This window comes from Hyaena hyaena, unplaced genomic scaffold (genome assembly GCF_003009895.1).
Source record: "Hyaena hyaena isolate Hyena2069 unplaced genomic scaffold, ASM300989v1 scaffold_222, whole genome shotgun sequence".
NCBI lineage: Eukaryota > Metazoa > Chordata > Mammalia > Carnivora > Hyaenidae > Hyaena > Hyaena hyaena.
Window position 1 is genome coordinate 1,524,160 of NW_024080855.1, and position 18,940 is coordinate 1,543,099.

The 18,940-nt window shown below is 40.5% G+C and overlaps 1 protein-coding gene across 4 annotated transcripts in view; it reads left to right on the forward strand.

Moving 5' to 3' along the window:
• The window catches only part of DLGAP1 (DLG associated protein 1), a 331,657-nt gene that overhangs the window by 257,020 nt on the left and 55,697 nt on the right, over positions 1 to 18,940 (forward strand). For all 4 annotated transcript variants that reach the window (XM_039243192.1, XM_039243193.1, XM_039243194.1 and 1 more), the window contains one exon: positions 7,400 to 7,773. In XM_039243192.1, the coding sequence (XP_039099123.1) occupies positions 7,400 to 7,773 (374 nt within the window). The remainder of the gene's footprint in view (positions 1 to 7,399; positions 7,774 to 18,940) is intronic.

Below are 18,940 nucleotides of genomic sequence, written 5' to 3' on the forward strand. Positions count from 1 at the left end.
AAAAATAAAGGGTCTGGACTAAAGGAGCACCTGGCAGACTCAGCTGGTAGAGCACATGACTCTTGATCTTGGGGTGGTGACTTCAAGCCCCCAGGTTGGGTGTAGAGCTAACTTAAAAAAAAAGTCTGGATTAATGTCCCTTCTTAATCATCTTTGTTTCCACTGTGTTTGTGCTTTTATTCTATGAAGGACTCAAGCCAGACACTGGTTTGTTTGGCACTGGGAGGGGGATCCAGCCCATATAGCCTATCACTGTGGGGAGCACCACCTCCAATTCCTTGGTGGCTCAGCACTTCTGGGCCTATTTGATGTGAAGCAGCAGGCACAGATTTCTCTTAGTAGCAGCTTTGCCCTCATCTGTGCCAAAATGCATTCCCAGGATGCCAGAACATTCGTCATTGCTACCAAACAGCCTTGTTGGTAACTCTCCCTGACCTCCTCTCTTGGCTTCACTTCACTCTCAATGGGCCTCTACTTCTCAAGTTCTTTTCTAGCTTTTATTACTATTCATAAAAATCACAGGAGCTCCAGTTTGAAAGAAATCTTGCCATCTACCTCAGGCCCCCAACAGATGGTGATACAACTTTTAATTTATCTAAATATTATTTTTTAAGTTTACTTTTTTTTTAGTAATGTCTATACCCAACATGTGTCTTGAACTCAGACCCCAAAAGTCAAGAGTTGTATGCTCTATCCCACTGAGCCAGCCAGGCGCCCCAGATGGTTGTACAGTTTTGATAACTTCCCAGCCAAAAGATGAACTGGTCTGCACTAAATACCTCCAGAGACCAAGAGCTCGCTATCCAGGAAGGTTTCCATATACCAACCACCTTTGGACAACTGCTAGCTCCAGAATTATTCTTAGTGCCTCTCTGAGCTCTTACCTTTGTGGTTTCTCATGGGGTCTCATAGAACTTGTCCATCCCAACTTCTACACAAGAGCCTTCAAGATCATCGGAAATTCTTCTGTCTTACTTCTCTTGCAAACTAAACATCTTCTTCCCTTAATCCACTCTTCATAAGATACGGCTTTTCTTTCCTCAGAGCACTCTGCAATTTCCCCTTAAAGAGAAGAGCCCAGAATGAAATGCAGCACAACTATTCTTCCATTGTTCTAGATGTCACACTTGTACTCATACACCCCCTCTTCGAAACAGACGGCTGACCTGATACTAAAACCACAATCTTGTATTTGTGCAGTCGTCCCCTTATGTCCTAAGTTTACATCCTTCCACATTCCTTTTTTTCTTTTGGCCTCTTCATGTCATTCTGCATTCTAAAATAGCCTGTAGTTTCCACATTATTTCCCTAATATGTTCTTAATCCCACACACACCACCTCTACCCTGTCCACTGGATGTACAAATGTTCTCTGTCAGTGCTTCTCAAACTATTGCTCGTGATGGACTAGTTTGTTTGTTTGATGTCCAATCTGTTACAGATCAATATTTTGGTTAAAATGCAACAAAATAAATCACTGGGAAAAGGAAATTTAAAAAAATGGGGCACCCCAAAACAAGCCACCATCTTTTTTTTTGTTAGAGTCAACCCATGAGATAGTCTTTAGGATTGCTGTATAAGTTTGTAAAAGTGAATTTTCACGGCGTATCTCACTATAAATTCATCGAGTAGTTTGTGAATTGACACCTGTCTGTGGGCCACACTTTGAATAGTGCCACTCTATGCACACAGGTGTGTCAGAAATGCTTAACAACTGGCTCCCTAAAGCAGGGGTAGTATTTCCTAATTTCCATTGTGTAAACATTCACACCAAAGTTTCAAGCTATAAATGAAATGTCATTAAACACAGACTTGGGAAGAGATTTGCACAATTATCTATCAAGCTGATAAAAGCCAGGTCCAGCCCACCTCCCGTCCACCCCCCACCCCCGAGAGTGTTAAACCCATTTGATTTTTGTTTAATCTCCTTTTGAGGGCTTAGTAAACTGTGGTTGGCTGGACCAAATCACCCAAATCCAAAAACCTTTGCCCTCAACAGAAACTAGACTGTAGGTTGAGGCAGACCTCTCTTTGGTGGTCTTCAGCTCAGTAAGAGCAGACCATCTGATACAACTGAGCAAATCCAAGATTGCTTTGACCGTGACTTCTGTGTAGAAGCCTGCCACTACTGAGGGCAGCTAGCTTTGTGGTTAATAACATCTTAGAATAACTTGTTTATTCATCAAAAAGATATCATGGAGCGCCTGGGTGGCTCAAGTCCATTAGGCGTCAGACTTCAGCTCAGGTCACAATATCTGTTTGTGGGTTTGAGCCCTGCAGCAGGCTCTGTGCTGACAGCTCAGAGCTTGCAGTCTGCTTCGGATTCTGTGTCTCCCTCTCTGCCCTCTCCCACTCGTTCTCTCTCTCTCAAAAATAAATAGACATTTTAAAAAAGGTATCTTTTGACTAGTGTACAACTTTATGTATATGTATACTTTGGAATTCTTTTGTTGTCCTTTTGTGATTTTATCTGTAGTTCCCAGGAGCTTATTATAGTATTTGAAAGAGTTTCTAAAATTCAGTAACCGGGAAGTGCTAAATAATTCCTCAGTGCAACTCTTTAGTGTGTGACCCATTAGCTTAGCCAGTCAGAATGTATTATTAACACCATACAAAACATAGTTTGATCTTACATCTGTTTTGTGGCCACTTGACACATGTGTGTTCTTTTTTTTTTTATTAAAAAATCTGTTTTGATGTTTATTTATTTTTGGCAGAGAGACAGAGCACAAGTGGGGAAGGGGCAGAGAGAGAGGGAGACACAGAATCTGAAGCAGGCTCTAGGCTCTGAGCTGTCAGCACAGAGCTTGATGCAAGGCTTGAACTCACACAGCATGAGATCATGGCCTGGGCCAAAGTTGGACACTCAACCGACTGAGCCACCCAGGCACCCTGACACGTGTGTGTTCTTGATCACAAAGGATAACCAGAGTGATAAGAAAGTCTAGATGTTTTTTTTTCTTCAGAAAACCTTCACTACTACAAACGAAATTATTATTGGCATGGGCCTTCCCAAGGCTTTTAACACTAGCCGTATCTTTCCATGCAAATAGAGACAATATTGAAGAAGTCAGCTAGAAGCTGAAATAGGATAGGAATTTGTTCTGCCTCTCTCTTTCTTTTTTTTAATGTCTTTTCTTTTTCTTCTTTTGCTCCTCTCTCCCCCTCCCCTTTCCTCCTCCTCCTCCAACTCCATCTCTTCTTCCTTTTCCAATAATTTCTTTTTTTTTTAATTTTTTTAAATGTTTTATTTATTTCTAGGAGAGAGAGAGAGAAAGAGACAGTGTGAGCAGGGGAGGGTCAGAGAGAGAGGGAGTCACAGACTGAAACAGGCTCCAGGCTCTGAGCTGGCAGTCAGCACAGAGCCCGATGCGGGGCTTGAACCCATGAACCGCGAGATCATGACCTAAGCAAAAGTCGGACGCTTAACCGACTAAGCCACCCAGGCACCCTCCAATAATTTCTTAACTTAATGTAAAAACCAGTCTCTGATCTGTATGCTCTGCAGTATCTTCTGGATGAAAGTGATGTCATCAAAATCTGTAGCTTCGCTCTTACTGACTCTTGTAAATGGGAGTCCTTTCACCCACTTTGAGGAGGGGTAGTAAATCATCAGGATCTAAGTAAGGGGAAAAAATAATTTTATTTGAAATGAACAAATAACATATCAGGCAAAGGAAAGCAACAATAATGATGGTTAAAATATTAACCATTTCTTTTTCTTTTTCAAGTCCCAATTGAATAAAAGGAGTACTTGCATTTTTAAATCACCATTTTGAGAATGTTGCTCTCAAACAAGAGAAAGGTTTCACTTATGGTATATAAGCCATTCATTTTCTCTGTTTTGACCAAACAAGATTTATTTACTTGTGTTTCATTTCCTTGACCCTCACCCTACTGCACCCCTCCTGGCACTGTGACTCCAGTGGATTCTAAATTATTCATGGCGGAGGCACCTGGGTGGCTCAGTTGGTTGAGCATCAGAGTTAGGCTCAGGTCATGATCTCACGCTTTGTGGGTTTGAGCCCCATGTCAGGCTCTGTGCTGACAGCTCAGAGCCTGGAGCCTGCTTCACATTCTGTGTCTCCTTCTATCTATGCTTCCCCCACTCACAATCGCGCTCTCTCTCTCTCTCAAAAATAGACATTTAAAAAATTTTTAATTATTTGTAGTGCTGAACTGTAAGAGTGGAATTAGGGGAAAAAATAATCTTAGGAGAGAAGAAAGAATGTAGAGCCCAGCCTGTAAAACCAGGAAAGAGTGATACAAGGGGAAGATGGGCATTTGGTTGTATAAGTTTCTGAAGCAGTCTCGAATGCAGAAGAATTGGGGCATGAGAAGAAAGGGGGTTGTGGGAAGTGTGAGTCGGGTCTTAGATCTTCCTTCTTCGTGGGCAGACATTGGCATTCCTTTTCAACTTCTAGTCGATAATTGATGGGTGGTGCTTCTTTGAATGTAACTCTGATAACTCTGGCAGAATTGTGCCAAGCTCCACAACAGGAAAATCTCATACTGAAGCCCCTCGAATATAACACCATAGCAAACGATTCCCATTCTCCGTTCAGCTCCCTTATTCAAGGTGGAGCAATCTCACATTCTTACCTCCTTGGGCACTGGGGCTTGGCCAGCCTATTGGGAAAGCCATGTCCCCAGGACTGTCCCTGTCCAATCTAACCCCAGTGGATGTCTAGCACTGCTGCCACTATACTGCTGGTCCCTGATGATCAAAATATTCAATTAACCCTATTGATCTGGAAGTCCCCTGCCAACAGCCACCAGATGGCACCAAATTGCAGTTGGCCCTGGGGAGTGTCCCCAAACCCTGTCACTACACTGGAAATAATGGGACGCCGTCCTTTCTATATGCCCCATATCACACTTAATCACGTCACGGCAAGATTTCTCCTGTAAATCACAGCAAATGAAATCGTACTCCACTTGGCGTGCAGTTTTCCACACTGAAAGGGGAAGCAGGGTAGCTAACAACATGCCCTGAGCAACCCCAAAGATCAGACGTTTCTTTGTTAGAATGTGGCATTTTGTTTCTTGGGAATATGAGTGGGCCGAATGTCCTGAGCATCCATTTTCAACAAAATAATGAGTTCACACTGTAAAGACTTGTCTTAGGAGAAGGAATAAATGACCCGGTTTCACTAGATTTGAACAGAGAGATTGGTTCTATCCTCCTTATGGTCATCACCCGGCTCTTGTCTTCCAAGGAAAAACTAAGACTCAGCGTCACCCTGAGGGGGTTATCCCTTGAATGTCTCCAAGAAACAGGAGGTAGCTCCTTGGCGAGGGGGGCTGGGACAGTGCAAGACACTAAATTGAGTGAGGTGAAAACTCAGCACTGCAGGCGTCTGCACACTCAGCCCCAGGCCTCCCTGGAGCCCAGGGGCAGAACCTGAGACCTGGTGGCTCTGCTCCTGGCACCGCCCCTTGCAGGTGGGCACTGTGAGCCTCCGCTGGTTGCATCACTTCTTCCCGTGCCTGAGCTAAAACCTGTGGGCATTGGGCTGGGAATTGCTGAGTTCTGTTCAAACTAAAGGATGTATCGCTCGTGCACTAAGCGTAGGTGGAAGGCTTTCCCCGCGTGAGCCTCTGGCAATTGTGCATCCTGGGTAACTGAGTGGTGGCTACATTTATATTGCTTACATCACTCCCACCTCCGGAGCATATATGATATCTTGATGTTGCATCAGGTGATCCCTAGGAAATAGCAAAATATCTCTTTTATAGCTGAGAAAGTCACTCCAAATCACAGGGCAGTGGAAGACCAGCACAGCATCATACGATCCTTCTGGTTATTGTTTCTTATAAGATGCTTCCTTTCAGGGGCCTCAGGAAACATCCTACCAATGAAAGCAAGTATTTCATTTAGTGAGATGGCCCAAGTGGCAGCTCAAACCCGAGCTGGGATTGTGTGCTCAGGAGTAGCCGATCTGCTCTAACAGTGACCATCTGCTGTGAATGGAAAACACGGTGGTAGGGGAAAGTGACAAAAACAGAATAATAATTTGAATCATTTTTTAAATTATTTTTTACTTTTCAAAGCTTTTTTTTTCTTTTGAGAGAGAGAGTCCTAAGCAGGCTCCCAGCTGTCAGTGCAGAGTCCCATGAGGGACTCCATGTCACGAACCATGAGGTTTTAACTTGAACCAAAATCAAGAGTCGGTTGCTTAACCAACTGAGCCACCCAGGCGTCCCACCTTGAATCATTTTTTAAGATAACTGAAGTCTTTAGAAAGCTTGTTAGGAATTGTTCCCTTCTGGCAGGGAATTCACTTGAAAACTTTAACATTCTTTTTGATCTGTATTTTATACATCATGCTTCACAAATACAAGGCTGAAAACCAGTGTGTAAGACGTCTTCATATAACCTCAGAGTTATAATCAGGTAGTCAGAGAGTAGACCAGAGGCTACTTCAGACAGAGCCGTGAGGAGGACCTCTACTAAATTGGACAGGTCCAGAAAGGACACCTTTCTGCAAGACTTGGGCCCCTGAGTTGATTAAGTTGCCTTGAAGGACAGAATTTTAGGGAGTAGGCTCATATAAGCCACTCCCCACACTGCACCTCTCAACACAGATTTAGAAACAAAGGAGACTATAATAGGAGAGTTTTGTGCAGTGTATTCCCTCTTGGAAGATAGTTCTGCTCAGAAACAACAACAAAAAAATTCAGAAGAGTAGTTTATATAGTGACCAGAGGAAGGAAGGAAGAAAGGAAGGGAGGGAGGGAGGGAGGGAGAAGAGGGCTGGAGGGAGGGAAGAGACAAAGACAGGAAGGGAGAGAGGGAGAGATGGGAGGGAGGGAGGAACCAAGTGCCAGGAAGCTGAGACAGCTGTGTGTGCACCACACCTCCACCCCCCTCCACCCCCCTCCACCCCCCATGCTTCCCACTGCTGTTGGGATTAGATCACACTTGCTCACAACTCTTTGCTTCCCTCCTTCCTTTTTCAGTGTTTATTATCAACCACCACAATCTTCTCCAATGGGTTTCCTTGTTTAACATTAGCTGTATTTAATATATTCCTGAGAAGGCAGCCACTATGCTGGGCTTATCGATGCATATAATTGATTATCTCTCTGGGTGTACTGTTGCCTGGGAAGATTTCTACAGATTTTATGTCGATTCATTTAATTTCCATTTCAGAAGGTTCCATTTCAGAGGTTGGTGTTTTTCAGTCTCTTTTCCCCTCAATCTTGTGGGCAGGTCACCTCACAGGAGGCCCAGATACCCTCTCTAAGCAGAGATCTTGCTGACTATCAGTGGTCTTGTTTTCATGTTCAGTGTCTCCGTGTGTTTCATGTGCCCAATTTCCAGTGGATGTTAGTTACAATACAGAAATTAAAACCCACACAGAAATCACAGTGTCTTTGTTTTCACTGTCTTCCAGTGTCATCTTGCATTACAACATATAAGAAGACACCACCTCCAGTCCCACCCAGAACTACCACGAAACCTTTCATTTCTATCACAGCCCAGAGTAGCACAGAGTCTGCCCAGGATGCCTACATGGACGGACAGGGCCAGCGAGGAGATATTATCAGCCAGTCTGGACTGAGCAACTCCACGGAGAGCCTGGACAGTATGAAGGCTCTGACAGCCGCCATCGAAGCTGCAAATGCCCAGATCCACGGCCCTGCAAGTCAACACATGAGCAACAACCCTGCCACTGTCACCACCACGACCACCATAGCCACTGTCACTACAGAGGACAGGAAGAAGGATCACTTCAAGAAAAATCGATGCCTCTCCATTGGGATCCAGGTAACAGCCTCCCTTTCTGTCCTTTGAAATAGGGACCCAAAACTCAAGAAACGTAACGCTTTTGTTTTTCCAGAAGATTTGGAAGATCTGGCCATTTTGGACGATAGAGCCATGTGTGGAACCAGAGTTTCAAATGAATGGCTCTGGAACTCCTGTTAAATGTGACTTTAAAACTAATGAAGATATTTTGTCTGTAGGCATTATTAGATTATTTTTGTTCTCTAAATCAAATGTGTGACTCAAAGCATGAGGATAATTGAACAAACACACACACACACAATCAAACACAAAGTGCCCTCAATTCCTAATGCACATTTTGAGTCTCAAAAAAGGAGCGGACATCCAAGAATGACCCAGGCTATGGGTTTGTGTTATGGTGTGTTCAACACCGTTGAGGAACCAGATGAGAACAAAAATGTGAATCACTGCTCATACATGGGGGAGTGAGGGAGAGCAAGACCAAAGTGCCTGGTCGTGTAGAAAGCGATCACTCACACCACCACATCATGAGCAAAGAATGTGCATTAGTTTCAGCATAATTGTTGGTTATTTAATCATGCATTTCAAAAACTGGTAGATAATTCGGCAGGCTTCTCAGTTCAGCCCAGTGTTTTCTGCTGTTCAAAGATAAGATCAAACCAATTCTTGTTTTTCACATCTGTTCAGCTTGGCTTACCCGGCTAGAAATTTCCTTCTCTCAATGGAGAAGAGTCATTCTTTTCTCCCTTTTTTGTTGTGCCATATCATGCAGGTGCCCTTTGAATAATAACTTCCTGACGTGATGGCCAATAAATCTATTCACAATGAACCAACTCTAAGGCACATCTAACAGCCAGGCGTGGGGTACGTTTTCACAACGATGATTTATTTCACAGTGCATTCTGTGAGTGCACTTCTAAAGGGCAATTAAATTTTGTCTAGTAGCAATGAGTCAAATGCTTTTTTTTTAAAAATATAACCTACAGGTTACCATAGCACAAGTTGCCAAGTTTCCTAAAAGAACTTGTGTCATCGGTGCATGGTACTAGAAGGCACAGCAGGAGGCACATGCCCAAAGCCAGCCTCTGCCTCCATGCCTACCCCCTAACTCCCCCTAGAAGCTAACTGCCCTCCCTACTGCCCAAAGGCAGAGGGAAGGAGTAGGGAAGAGCAGAGGCCGGTAGTCTGACGTGATGTTCCTGAGCCTATTTCCTTAACTGTCCCCCACAGGATTATTTTGAGGATTGAGTTTACAAATCCAGCTTCCTGCGGGGTACAGAATTTCAGTTTGGGACAATGGACATATTCTGGACGTGGATAACGGTGATGGTCGCACAACAATGTGAACGTATTTTATGCTGTGGGGACTGTACACTTAAAAGGGGTTAAGATGAAGAATTTCTGTTATGTATATTTTACCCAAGAGAAAAGAAAAATTGACCTTCCTCATCTGGCACATAACATGTTACTTTTCTTCTACTTCCTTAATGTTCAGTTTCTTCTTTATTTTACATCATTTCCCAGTAGATTATATATTCCTCCGGCTCAAAATTCAAAAGTTATAAAGAGGCATTCAGTGACTAGTCTCCCTGCCATTCTTATATTTTTTTAAATATTTATTTATTTTGAGATGGAGGGGAGAGGGAGAGAGGGAGAGAGGGAGCATACAAGCAGAGAGGGGCAAAGAAAGAGAGAGAGAGAATCCTAAGCAGGCTCCACACTCAGCACAGAGCCAGACACGGGGCTCAGTCTCATGACCGTGAGATCATGACTGGAGCCGAAATCAAGAATCAGACACTTAACTAACTGAGCCAGCCAGGCGCCCCCCCACCCCCTGCCCATTCTTATTTAATAGCCCATCAGTTCTCTTTGCAGCAAGAAATTAATATAACCAATATTTCCATCTCCATTCAGACCTATTTTGTACATATTCAAGCAAACATATATTTTAATTTGTTCCCCTTTTTTACCCAGATGTTAGTATATATCTCCCACTATTATATAGCTTGCCATTTTGCACTTAATGATATCATATTTTAAAGATAATTATTAGGGTACCTGGCTAGTTCAGTTGGTAGAGCACATGATTCTCGATCACAGGGTTGTGAGTTCAAGCCCCATGTTGGGTGTGGAGATTATTTAAAAATAAAATCTTAAAAAAAAAAAAAGATAATTGTCAGTCTTGCCGTTCATTTTACTTAAAAGCTTCTATCTATCTTAATCACCTCCCAGGTCTGCCTGTTGGTCTCAGAGGTTTTTCTCCAAATGATCTTACTCAGAATAAAGCATTCATATACATGAAGTCCACCATATATTATTGTTATTTTCACCTTTTAAGATGGAATTACTCTGAAATCCACATATAATGTTGGGGAGAAGAGTTTTGTCTCAGATACCATCTTGCTTCTTTAATATCTAAATATTTTAGTGAGTGAAAAAATTGCTCTAACTCTTCCTCCAATCACTGTTCACTACTGCAGAAATTATATGGAAATACTGAGTACCTTATGTGGCTGTCTCATTTACCCCCACAACAACCCTGTGGTGTAAGTGGTACTATCATCTCTATCCTATACATGAGGACACAGAGAGGTTGAGTAACTTGCTCAAGGCCACACATCTTATATTGACAGAGCCTACATTGTATCTTGATGTTTACTGTGACCATGCTATACTACTTCTTTGATGGAGAATAGTAAAGAAGTAAAAATTCAAGATGTAAATAGTCATCAAATTTCATTACAATTTTATCTAAGTTAAATCCTAACCCCCAAAATATAGAACACCAGGATCTTGGACTCTTTCCCACCATTTACCTCTGTAGGGTCAGAGTTTCCAAACCTTTCTCAACATTTTGAATTTAATCCATGCCTAATACTTAATATTAAAATACTTACTTTGCAACCTATGTGAGTTTAGGCCAATTACATTATATTGCCAGTTTCCTCATCTGGAAATTGGCAATAACAGTCACTATTCACAGGGTACTTTATAGAATGTAGTAAAAATGGACTGATATAATATATGCAAGGCTCTAAGTGTAGTGCTCCCAACAAATATTAGATTTAGTTGTTATTATTAATCTTACTTTTCTTAAAATCATAAAAGCCAAATATACTGAAATTTTATCATCTGCCAAGGGCTTCCTTATTTTTTTCAGGATAGAGATGTAATTACTGTGCAATTTCTTTAAACATTTTGAAAGTCACTTCATAAATTTAAGTGGACTACCCTAGGTACCCTGTAAGAATGGTGACATTTGTCCATTTGGGGATCTAAGGGCATCAAAATCGCTAAGATAAATGTACGTACAATGACTAATGTTTAGAAGATGACAACACTTTGGTACAAAGCAGCTGTAGGTTTAGATAGGTAGGGTGGGGCTGGAGAACAGGGTACAATGCCCTCCATTCTCATCCTTGAGAGCCTGCATCCTTTCTTTCTCTCTTTCTCTCTGCCTTGAGGATCTTGGTTCCTACAGGAAGTACCTATCAGGCATCTTCGCGAAGAGTTCCATTGGGTAATTTTGCTACTACCCCATGTAGTAAAGCTGCAACATCCTACTTAGGCTGACACTCTCTGCATTTTTCATTTACATCAGTGTAGCCACGTGGAGCTGGTTAGAATCCCGTTCCAGAAAACAGAAACCATGCATGCTCAATTATCAAACAGAGGCAGTTTGATATACAATGTTGGTTCTGCACGTACGGGAAGGCTGAGAGAGCAATGAGGGGATGCACTAAGCAGTTACCAGTGCTGGAACTAGGAGAGTAAAAAGGGAAAGGAGCTCAGGGGAGAGTGCCCACTAGAGCCAGCCTCAGGCCATTGAGGCAGGTGTGGTCAGCTGGTGCTGGGACGTCCCAGGGAGCAGTGCTCTGGTGCATGGGTCAGAGGGGCTGGAAGCTGGGCACTCAGGCTGGAGCACTGCCCACAGGAGGTGGAAATAGGAAGAAAGTCCCTTCCCTCCTCCCACCTTCAGTTGTTAGAATCTAACTTGAAGCTGGCCAGCACAGAAGCCTGGGAAATGTAGTTTGCAGATTCCTGGCCCCAGTGCCACAAAGCAGAGGGGTACAGAATATGGTACAGGAGCTGCTGGACAGTAAGTAAGTTACCAGAAAAAGGCACTTTACTTTGTCAAATAAATAAATCAACCAACCAACCAACCATGAGAGTATGTTTTATAAAGCTTAAGATGAGTAGGATGGATTTGTGGTCTTGGTTCCCCTGCTGTTCAAAATATGATTCTAGAATATCTTGAAGTACATATCTTTTTATAATATGGCTCCAAAACTCAAGTCAATTGCTTGATCTGGTGTTTTTTCTGGTGGTCTAGTGCTGGGCAGATGGGAAGGGGGTAACTGGTAGCTTCAGATTTAGAACAAAGTTGTATATCTTCTAAAAAGTCAAGAGTAATTTTTTTTCCTTCAAATTAAAAAATAACTAATATATGCATATGGTGTTGTAAAGGATTCATTAAGTATGAAAGTATATAGATCTAAATATTTTGTATTTTAAAAAAATTTTTAACATTTATTTATTGTTGAGAGACAGAGAGACAGAGCACAAGCAGGGGAGGGAGAGAGAGGGAGACAGAATCCGAAGCAGGCTCCAGGCTCTGAGCTGTCAGCATAGAGCCCAATGTGGGGAATAACCCCACACATGAACCATGATATCATGACCTGAGCTGAAGTCAGACACCTAACCTACAGAGCCACCCAGGTGCCCCATGTACTTCTTTTTACTTCTGACTCCTACTCCCTTCCCCAAAGGCAGCTATTAGTAGCATCTTTTAGTCTCTCAAGAGTAATCTTCAGCTACAGATGAGTTTCACATAGTAGCTTTAGACTTACCCCCTCCCCATCCAGGTGTTAGGTTGTGACTTCCCTCCATGATCATTTAACTTATGTTGTAAAACAAGCTAAAAGAGTTTTAAGCTTAATCTTCACATTACATAACAAGTGATGGTTTTCTCATTCTCTGAATTAAAAATAAAAGAAAATTTGGTTATTTGAGATTGCGCTCCTAAGATTTACTTACTTATTTCCTGTAATGTCTGTCCAAGTAGATAGAGATACGTGTTATGCCCCATGTAAAGAGGTGAGTCCAACTGTCAGGCTGAGTGAACTATTTCAGAATGATAGAAACCAAGTGAGGTGTTACTGTTAATTAAAAGAGGTCCTTGAGAAATAAGGAGGTCACATCGTTTTTGATTCATAATCACTGGATTCACAACAATAAAGGAAAAGCTGTGCGGATAGTATTGATAATGAGTCTCTCCTTGACCAGACTGTAGTCAGGCTGCTCTGAATTCTCCTTGACTTTCATACTTGTGTGTCCATCTTTGCATCGCCCCATTTTAGTGAGAATCCTGCTTAGTTTATCCCCCAGATATCTGATCATGTTCCATCCTCTGTCACCCTCCAGCTGATGTCTGATCAACCCAGCCTGCCTTCATCAAGGAACCTGTGAGATCTTCTCTTATCCCTGAGGTTTCCACCCACTCTCTATAACTTTCTACCCACTGACAGCCCCTGACCCTGCTTCTTGGCTATAAATCCCACTTTTTCTTGTTGCATCGGAGTTGAGCTCCTTCTCTCTCACCGCCCCTTCAAATCCTGCTGTGGTCCCTCTGCTGATCACAGCATGAAGAAAGTGTACCTTGTCATTCCTTAACAAGTTTCATGCATAGTTTTGTCCTTAACCATACTCAGCATATTCAGACTTTGTAAACTTTATTTTGATGTCTTTGAAATCAGAATCAATGCATATGCAGGAAGAAACTTTTAGGGAGACATAGCTCAAGTTAAAAATTCCAGAGATAATATTAAGGATTCCAAATAGAAGAGATATTATAGTCATGATTCCCAACTATAATGTATTAAAACTAAAATGAACACTAGGTAGATTTAAAAAAAAGCTAACCATTTGAAAGTATTAAAAAAATGTTCTAGGGGTGCCTGGGTGGCTTAGTCGGTTAAGCGTCCGACTTTCGCTTAGGTCATGATCTCGTGGTTCGTGGGTTCGAGCCCCGCGTCGGGCTCTGCGCTGACTGCCAGCTCAGAGCCTGGAGCCTGTTTCAGTCTGTGACTCCCTCTCTCTCTGACCCTCCCCTGCTCATGCTGTCTCTCTCTCTCTCTCTCTCCTAGAAATAAATAAAACATTTAAAATAAATAAATAAATAAAAATAAAAAAAATAAAAATAAAAAAATGTTCTAAATAACATTTGGTTGGAGGAGGAAATTCGAGACTGTTGTGAAATGAATGATGAGAATCCTATAAATCATCACCATGGGCTGTGGCCATAGCTGTGATCTCAGTAGAATCCATAGCCCTAAGTTCTTTCATAGTTAAGCAAGAAATATTGCAATATAAAGAAAACATTCAAATCTCAAAACTAGAAAAGAACAATAAATTAGAAGGAATTATTAATGATTAAAGTACAGATAAATGCATTGGAAGACAGAACAGCAACAGCAATAATAGCTAAAGTCAGATTGATACAAAATTGGTTCTTTGGAAAAAATAATAAGTCTGACTGAGAGGGATAATAAAAATTAACAATATTAGAAATGAGAAAGCCTAGTTACTTATTTATTTATTTAACTGTTTATTTATTTTGAAGGAGAAAAAGAGTGTGAACAGGGGAGGGGGCAGAGAGAGAGGGAGACAGAATCTGATTCTGAGCTATAAGCATGGAGCCTGATGCGGGGCTCGAACTCATGAGCCCTGAGATTATCACCTGAGCTGAATTCAGATGCCCAACTGACTGAGCCACCCAGGCACCCTGAAAAAGCCTTTTTAGAAAAAGTTTTAGGGGTGCATGGGTGGTTCAGTTGGTTACGTGTCCAACTTCAGCTTAGGTCATGATCTCAAGGTTTATGGGTTCAAGCCCTGTGTAGGACTCTGTGCTGACAGCTCGGAGCCTTGAGCCTGCTTCGGATTCTGTGTCTCCCTCTCTTTCTGCCCCTCCCCTATTGGCACTCTATCTCTCTCTTTCAAAATTAAACATTAAAAAAATTTTTTAAAGAAAAGAAACCGTTTTAAAAAACCATAAAAAAATTCTTCTGTCCATTTTAGGGTGGTAAATTTTAAGGTCAAAATAAAATAGACATACATGTAAATTAGTAATACTAATGTAAGAGGAAGAATAAAACCTGGGAAAAGAAATCTAATAACCATAGAATATATTGTCAAGTAAAGTAAAAAATATACTTCCCTGAAATGGTACACAATAGAGTAAATTCACAGAAAATTCCCAACATTCAAGAAGCAAGTAATTCTTGTTTTATTTAAAGTATTTAAGGGGTGCCTGGGTGGCTCATTCGGTTAAGCATCCGACTTCGGCTCAGGTCATGATCTCATGGTTTGTGGGTTCGAGCCCCGTGTCGGGCTCTGTGCTGACAGCTAGCTCAGAGCCTGGAGCCTGTTTCAGATTCTGTGTCTCCCTTTCTCTCTGACCAGCCCCTGCTTATGCTGTCTCTCTCTCAGAAATAAAACATTAAAAAAATTTTTTTAATAAATAAAGTATTTAATAATAGTGGCACCTGGATGTCTCAGTAAGTTAAGTGTCTGACTCTTGATTTCAGCTCAGGTCATGATTTCACGGTTTGTGATTTTGAGCCCCAGTTGTGCTGTCAGCACAGATCCTGCTTAGGATTCCTAGTCTCTCTCCCTTTCTCTCTGCCCCTCCCCCATGCTTTCTCTCTCTTACTTCAAAATAAACAAACATTTTTTAAAAAATAAATCATTTAAAAATATAAGAAAAAATCAATATTCTCAATATATTTTATCAAATAAACATAACTCTGGGGGTGTCTGGGTGGCTCGCTCAGTCAGTTGAGTCTGGCTCTTGATTTGAGCTCAGGTCATGATCTCATGATTTTGTGAGTTGTGGGATTCTCTCTCTCTCTGCACCCCGCTCCCGCTTGCTCTCTCCCTATCTCTTAAAATAAATAAATAAACTTGAAAAATTAAAAAAATAGGGGTGCCTGGGTGGCTCAGTCGGTTAAGCGTCCAACTTCAGCTCAGGTCATGATCTCATGGTTCATGGGTTCAGGCCCCACCATCGGGCTCTGTGCTGTCAGCATGGAGCCTGGAGCCTGCTTCAGATTCTGTCTCCCTCTCTCTCTGCCACTCCCTTGCTCAAGCTCTGTCACTCTCCCTCTCAAAAATAAACATTACAAAAAAATTGTAAAAACATTAAAAAACTAAAATAAAGGTGAAATGGTAGAGACATTCCAATTAGATTCAGAAACTAGATATAGATTCCTGTTTTCACATATTTATTCAGCACTATTTGCCCTTATTAGCCAATACACAAAGCAAGAATGTGAAATGAGGTGAAAACATTCCAAAGAAAGAGTAAAATTCTTCTATTTGCAGATAATACTCATGTCCCCTTAGAAAATCTAATGGAAATCACTGGAAAAATCAGTAGAACTCAGTAGAGTAAAAGAATACAATATAAATACTGACAAATCAGTAATTTTCTATATATTACTAATAAACAGAAAATGTAATGGAGCAAAATGAGCCTACTCACATTAGTACCAAAAACTGTAACAGGATTGAGCTTCACAAAGAATATATAACACTTATCTGAAAACAATCTAAAAACTTCCCTTATACAATATATAAGAGATCTAATAATTGGAAAACTATGCAATATTCCTACATGGGAATACCTCATAATGTAAAGACAGCAATTCTCTCAAAAGTTATACAAAAAGAGGGCACCTCGTGTCTCAGTTGGTTAAGTGTCCAACTCTTGATCTCAGGTCATGAGTTCAAGCCTTGTGTTGGGCTCTGTGCCAGGTGGGAAGCCTACCAAGAAACAAACAATAATGGTTATACAAAAATTTAAAGAAACTCCAATGTGATTTTTATCACTGGGTAGAAGCTCAGAGAAGGGATTTGACAATTTAATGTTAAATTTATTTAGAAATTAATACCCCAAAATAACCTAGAAATTTAAAGAACTACATTAAAAAAAGAATTACAGGAAGAGTTAAGCCATAGAAAATATCAAGATTTTTACAAAATTGACCCAAAACATTTCTATATACATGGAAATGTTTGGGTGAAGTTTGGTAGAAAATAAAGTTGGCATCTAAATCAGAAATGAATTAGTAACTAAAAAGAGCCAGATCAATTGATGATCCATATAGAGGGGAAATGTTTCATTTCTACTTTGTTTATTACACACAGACATTTCAAGAAAATTGGATTTAAGAATTAAATATGAAAAAGAAAAATGAAAGCATAAAAGTAAATACAAAAGAACTTTAAAAAATCTGCTCAGGGTACCCTCTCTGCTCCTCCCACATGGGAGTGCATGTGCACATTCTCTCTCTTTCTCTCTCTCAAAATAAATAAATAAACTCTAAAAGGGGGTGCTCTCTGGGGAAACTGGGTGGCTCAGTTAGTTAAATATCCAACTTTTGATTTTGGCTCAAGTCATGATCTCACAGTTCATGAATTCAGCTCCGCATTTGGGCTCAGCATTGTACTTGGGATTCTCTCTCCTTCTCTCTCTGCCCCTCAGCCCCACTCTTCTCTCCCTCTCTGAAAAATAAATAAATTTTTAAAAAATTTAAAAAATAAAAAAATATGCTCAAGGGTAAAGAAGGGCTTTCCAAGCCATAAAAGATTTCACTACCCAGTAGTGAACCCACAAACCATGAGATTATGACTTGAACCAAAGTCGGACGCATAACCAACTAAGCCACCCAGTCACCTCTCATTACATAGTAATTTTAAGATTCTGTACAATGAAGGGCAAAGTTTAAAAGACAAATAATAGGGGTACCTAGCTGGCTCAAGGAGTAAAGCATGGGACTCTTGATCTCAGGGTTGTGAGTTCAAGTTCATATTGAATACAGACATTACCTAAAAATAAAATATTAAAAACAAATAAAAGACAAATGATAAACTAGGAGAAAATATTTAAAGTATATATAAGCAAGAAAGAGTGATGAAGAGTCATAAGATATAGACTCTACAAATAAGAAAATAAAAAATAATAGGGCACCTGGGTGGCTCAGTCAATTAAGCATTGGACTTTGGCTCAGATCATGATCTCACGTTGGTGAGTTCAAGCCCTGTGTCGGGCTCTGTGCTCTCTGTGCTGACGGTTCAGAGTCTGGAGCCCACTTCAGATTCTGTCTCCCTCTCTCTCTAACCTTCTGCTCATACTCTGTATGTCTCTTTTTCAAAAATAAATAAATATTAAAAAGAATTATTTAAGGAAAATAAATAATAACTCAACAGGATAATGACACAAAAACTAGAAAAAATATAAATAAGCAATTTACTGATAGAAGTACAAGAGGCCAACAAATATTTTTACCTGTGATATTAGCAAAAATTTTAAAGTTTGCCTTATTTAGTATTGTATAGAATGTATAGAAAAATGGATATTCCCATACACCAATTATGGCAAGAAGATAAATGCTTTGAAAAGCAATTTGGCAATAGCTTTTACTGTTGAACATATGCTCACTCTTTCCTTTTAACATTTCAATTTCTAAGGATTTTTCCCAAATAACATTTGCACAATTGTTCTAATTGTTCTGATACATGCACAATATTAATTGCAATACTAGATAATAGCAACAAAGAGAAATTACCCATGTTGCCCATGTTGCTTAGGTAGTCATTAAAGGGAATATTTATGTAGCAAACAAAAGACTTAAGATAGAGCTATATCTACTGACATGATATAATATCCAAAAGAAAGCAGTATTAATGAATAAAGCAAATTGCAGAAAAAAACATATATAGTGTAGCTTCATCTGAATACATTTAGTATTAATAATCATTTACATATATATTACACATATTAATAGATGAACAAATGTGCTTCAGAGGCTTGAAAGTGCTTCTTGGGGGTCTTTACCTTTCTACATTATGTATTTATATATTTTAATTTCATATAACTTACATTATTACTTTTATATTTAGAAAAAATAATCTATTAAATATATAGGAGAAAACCTAATTGCTCTGAATAGTCGTAAAATTTATATCAAATTTAGGTTTGTCACGTAGCCTCTCATTTAAATACAGACATGTTTTCAAGGCATCTGGGTGGCTCAGTTTGTTAAGTGTCCAACTCCTGATTTCAGCTAAGGTAATGGTCTCAGGGTTCATGAGATACAGCCCTGCATCTAGCTCTGTGCTAACAGAG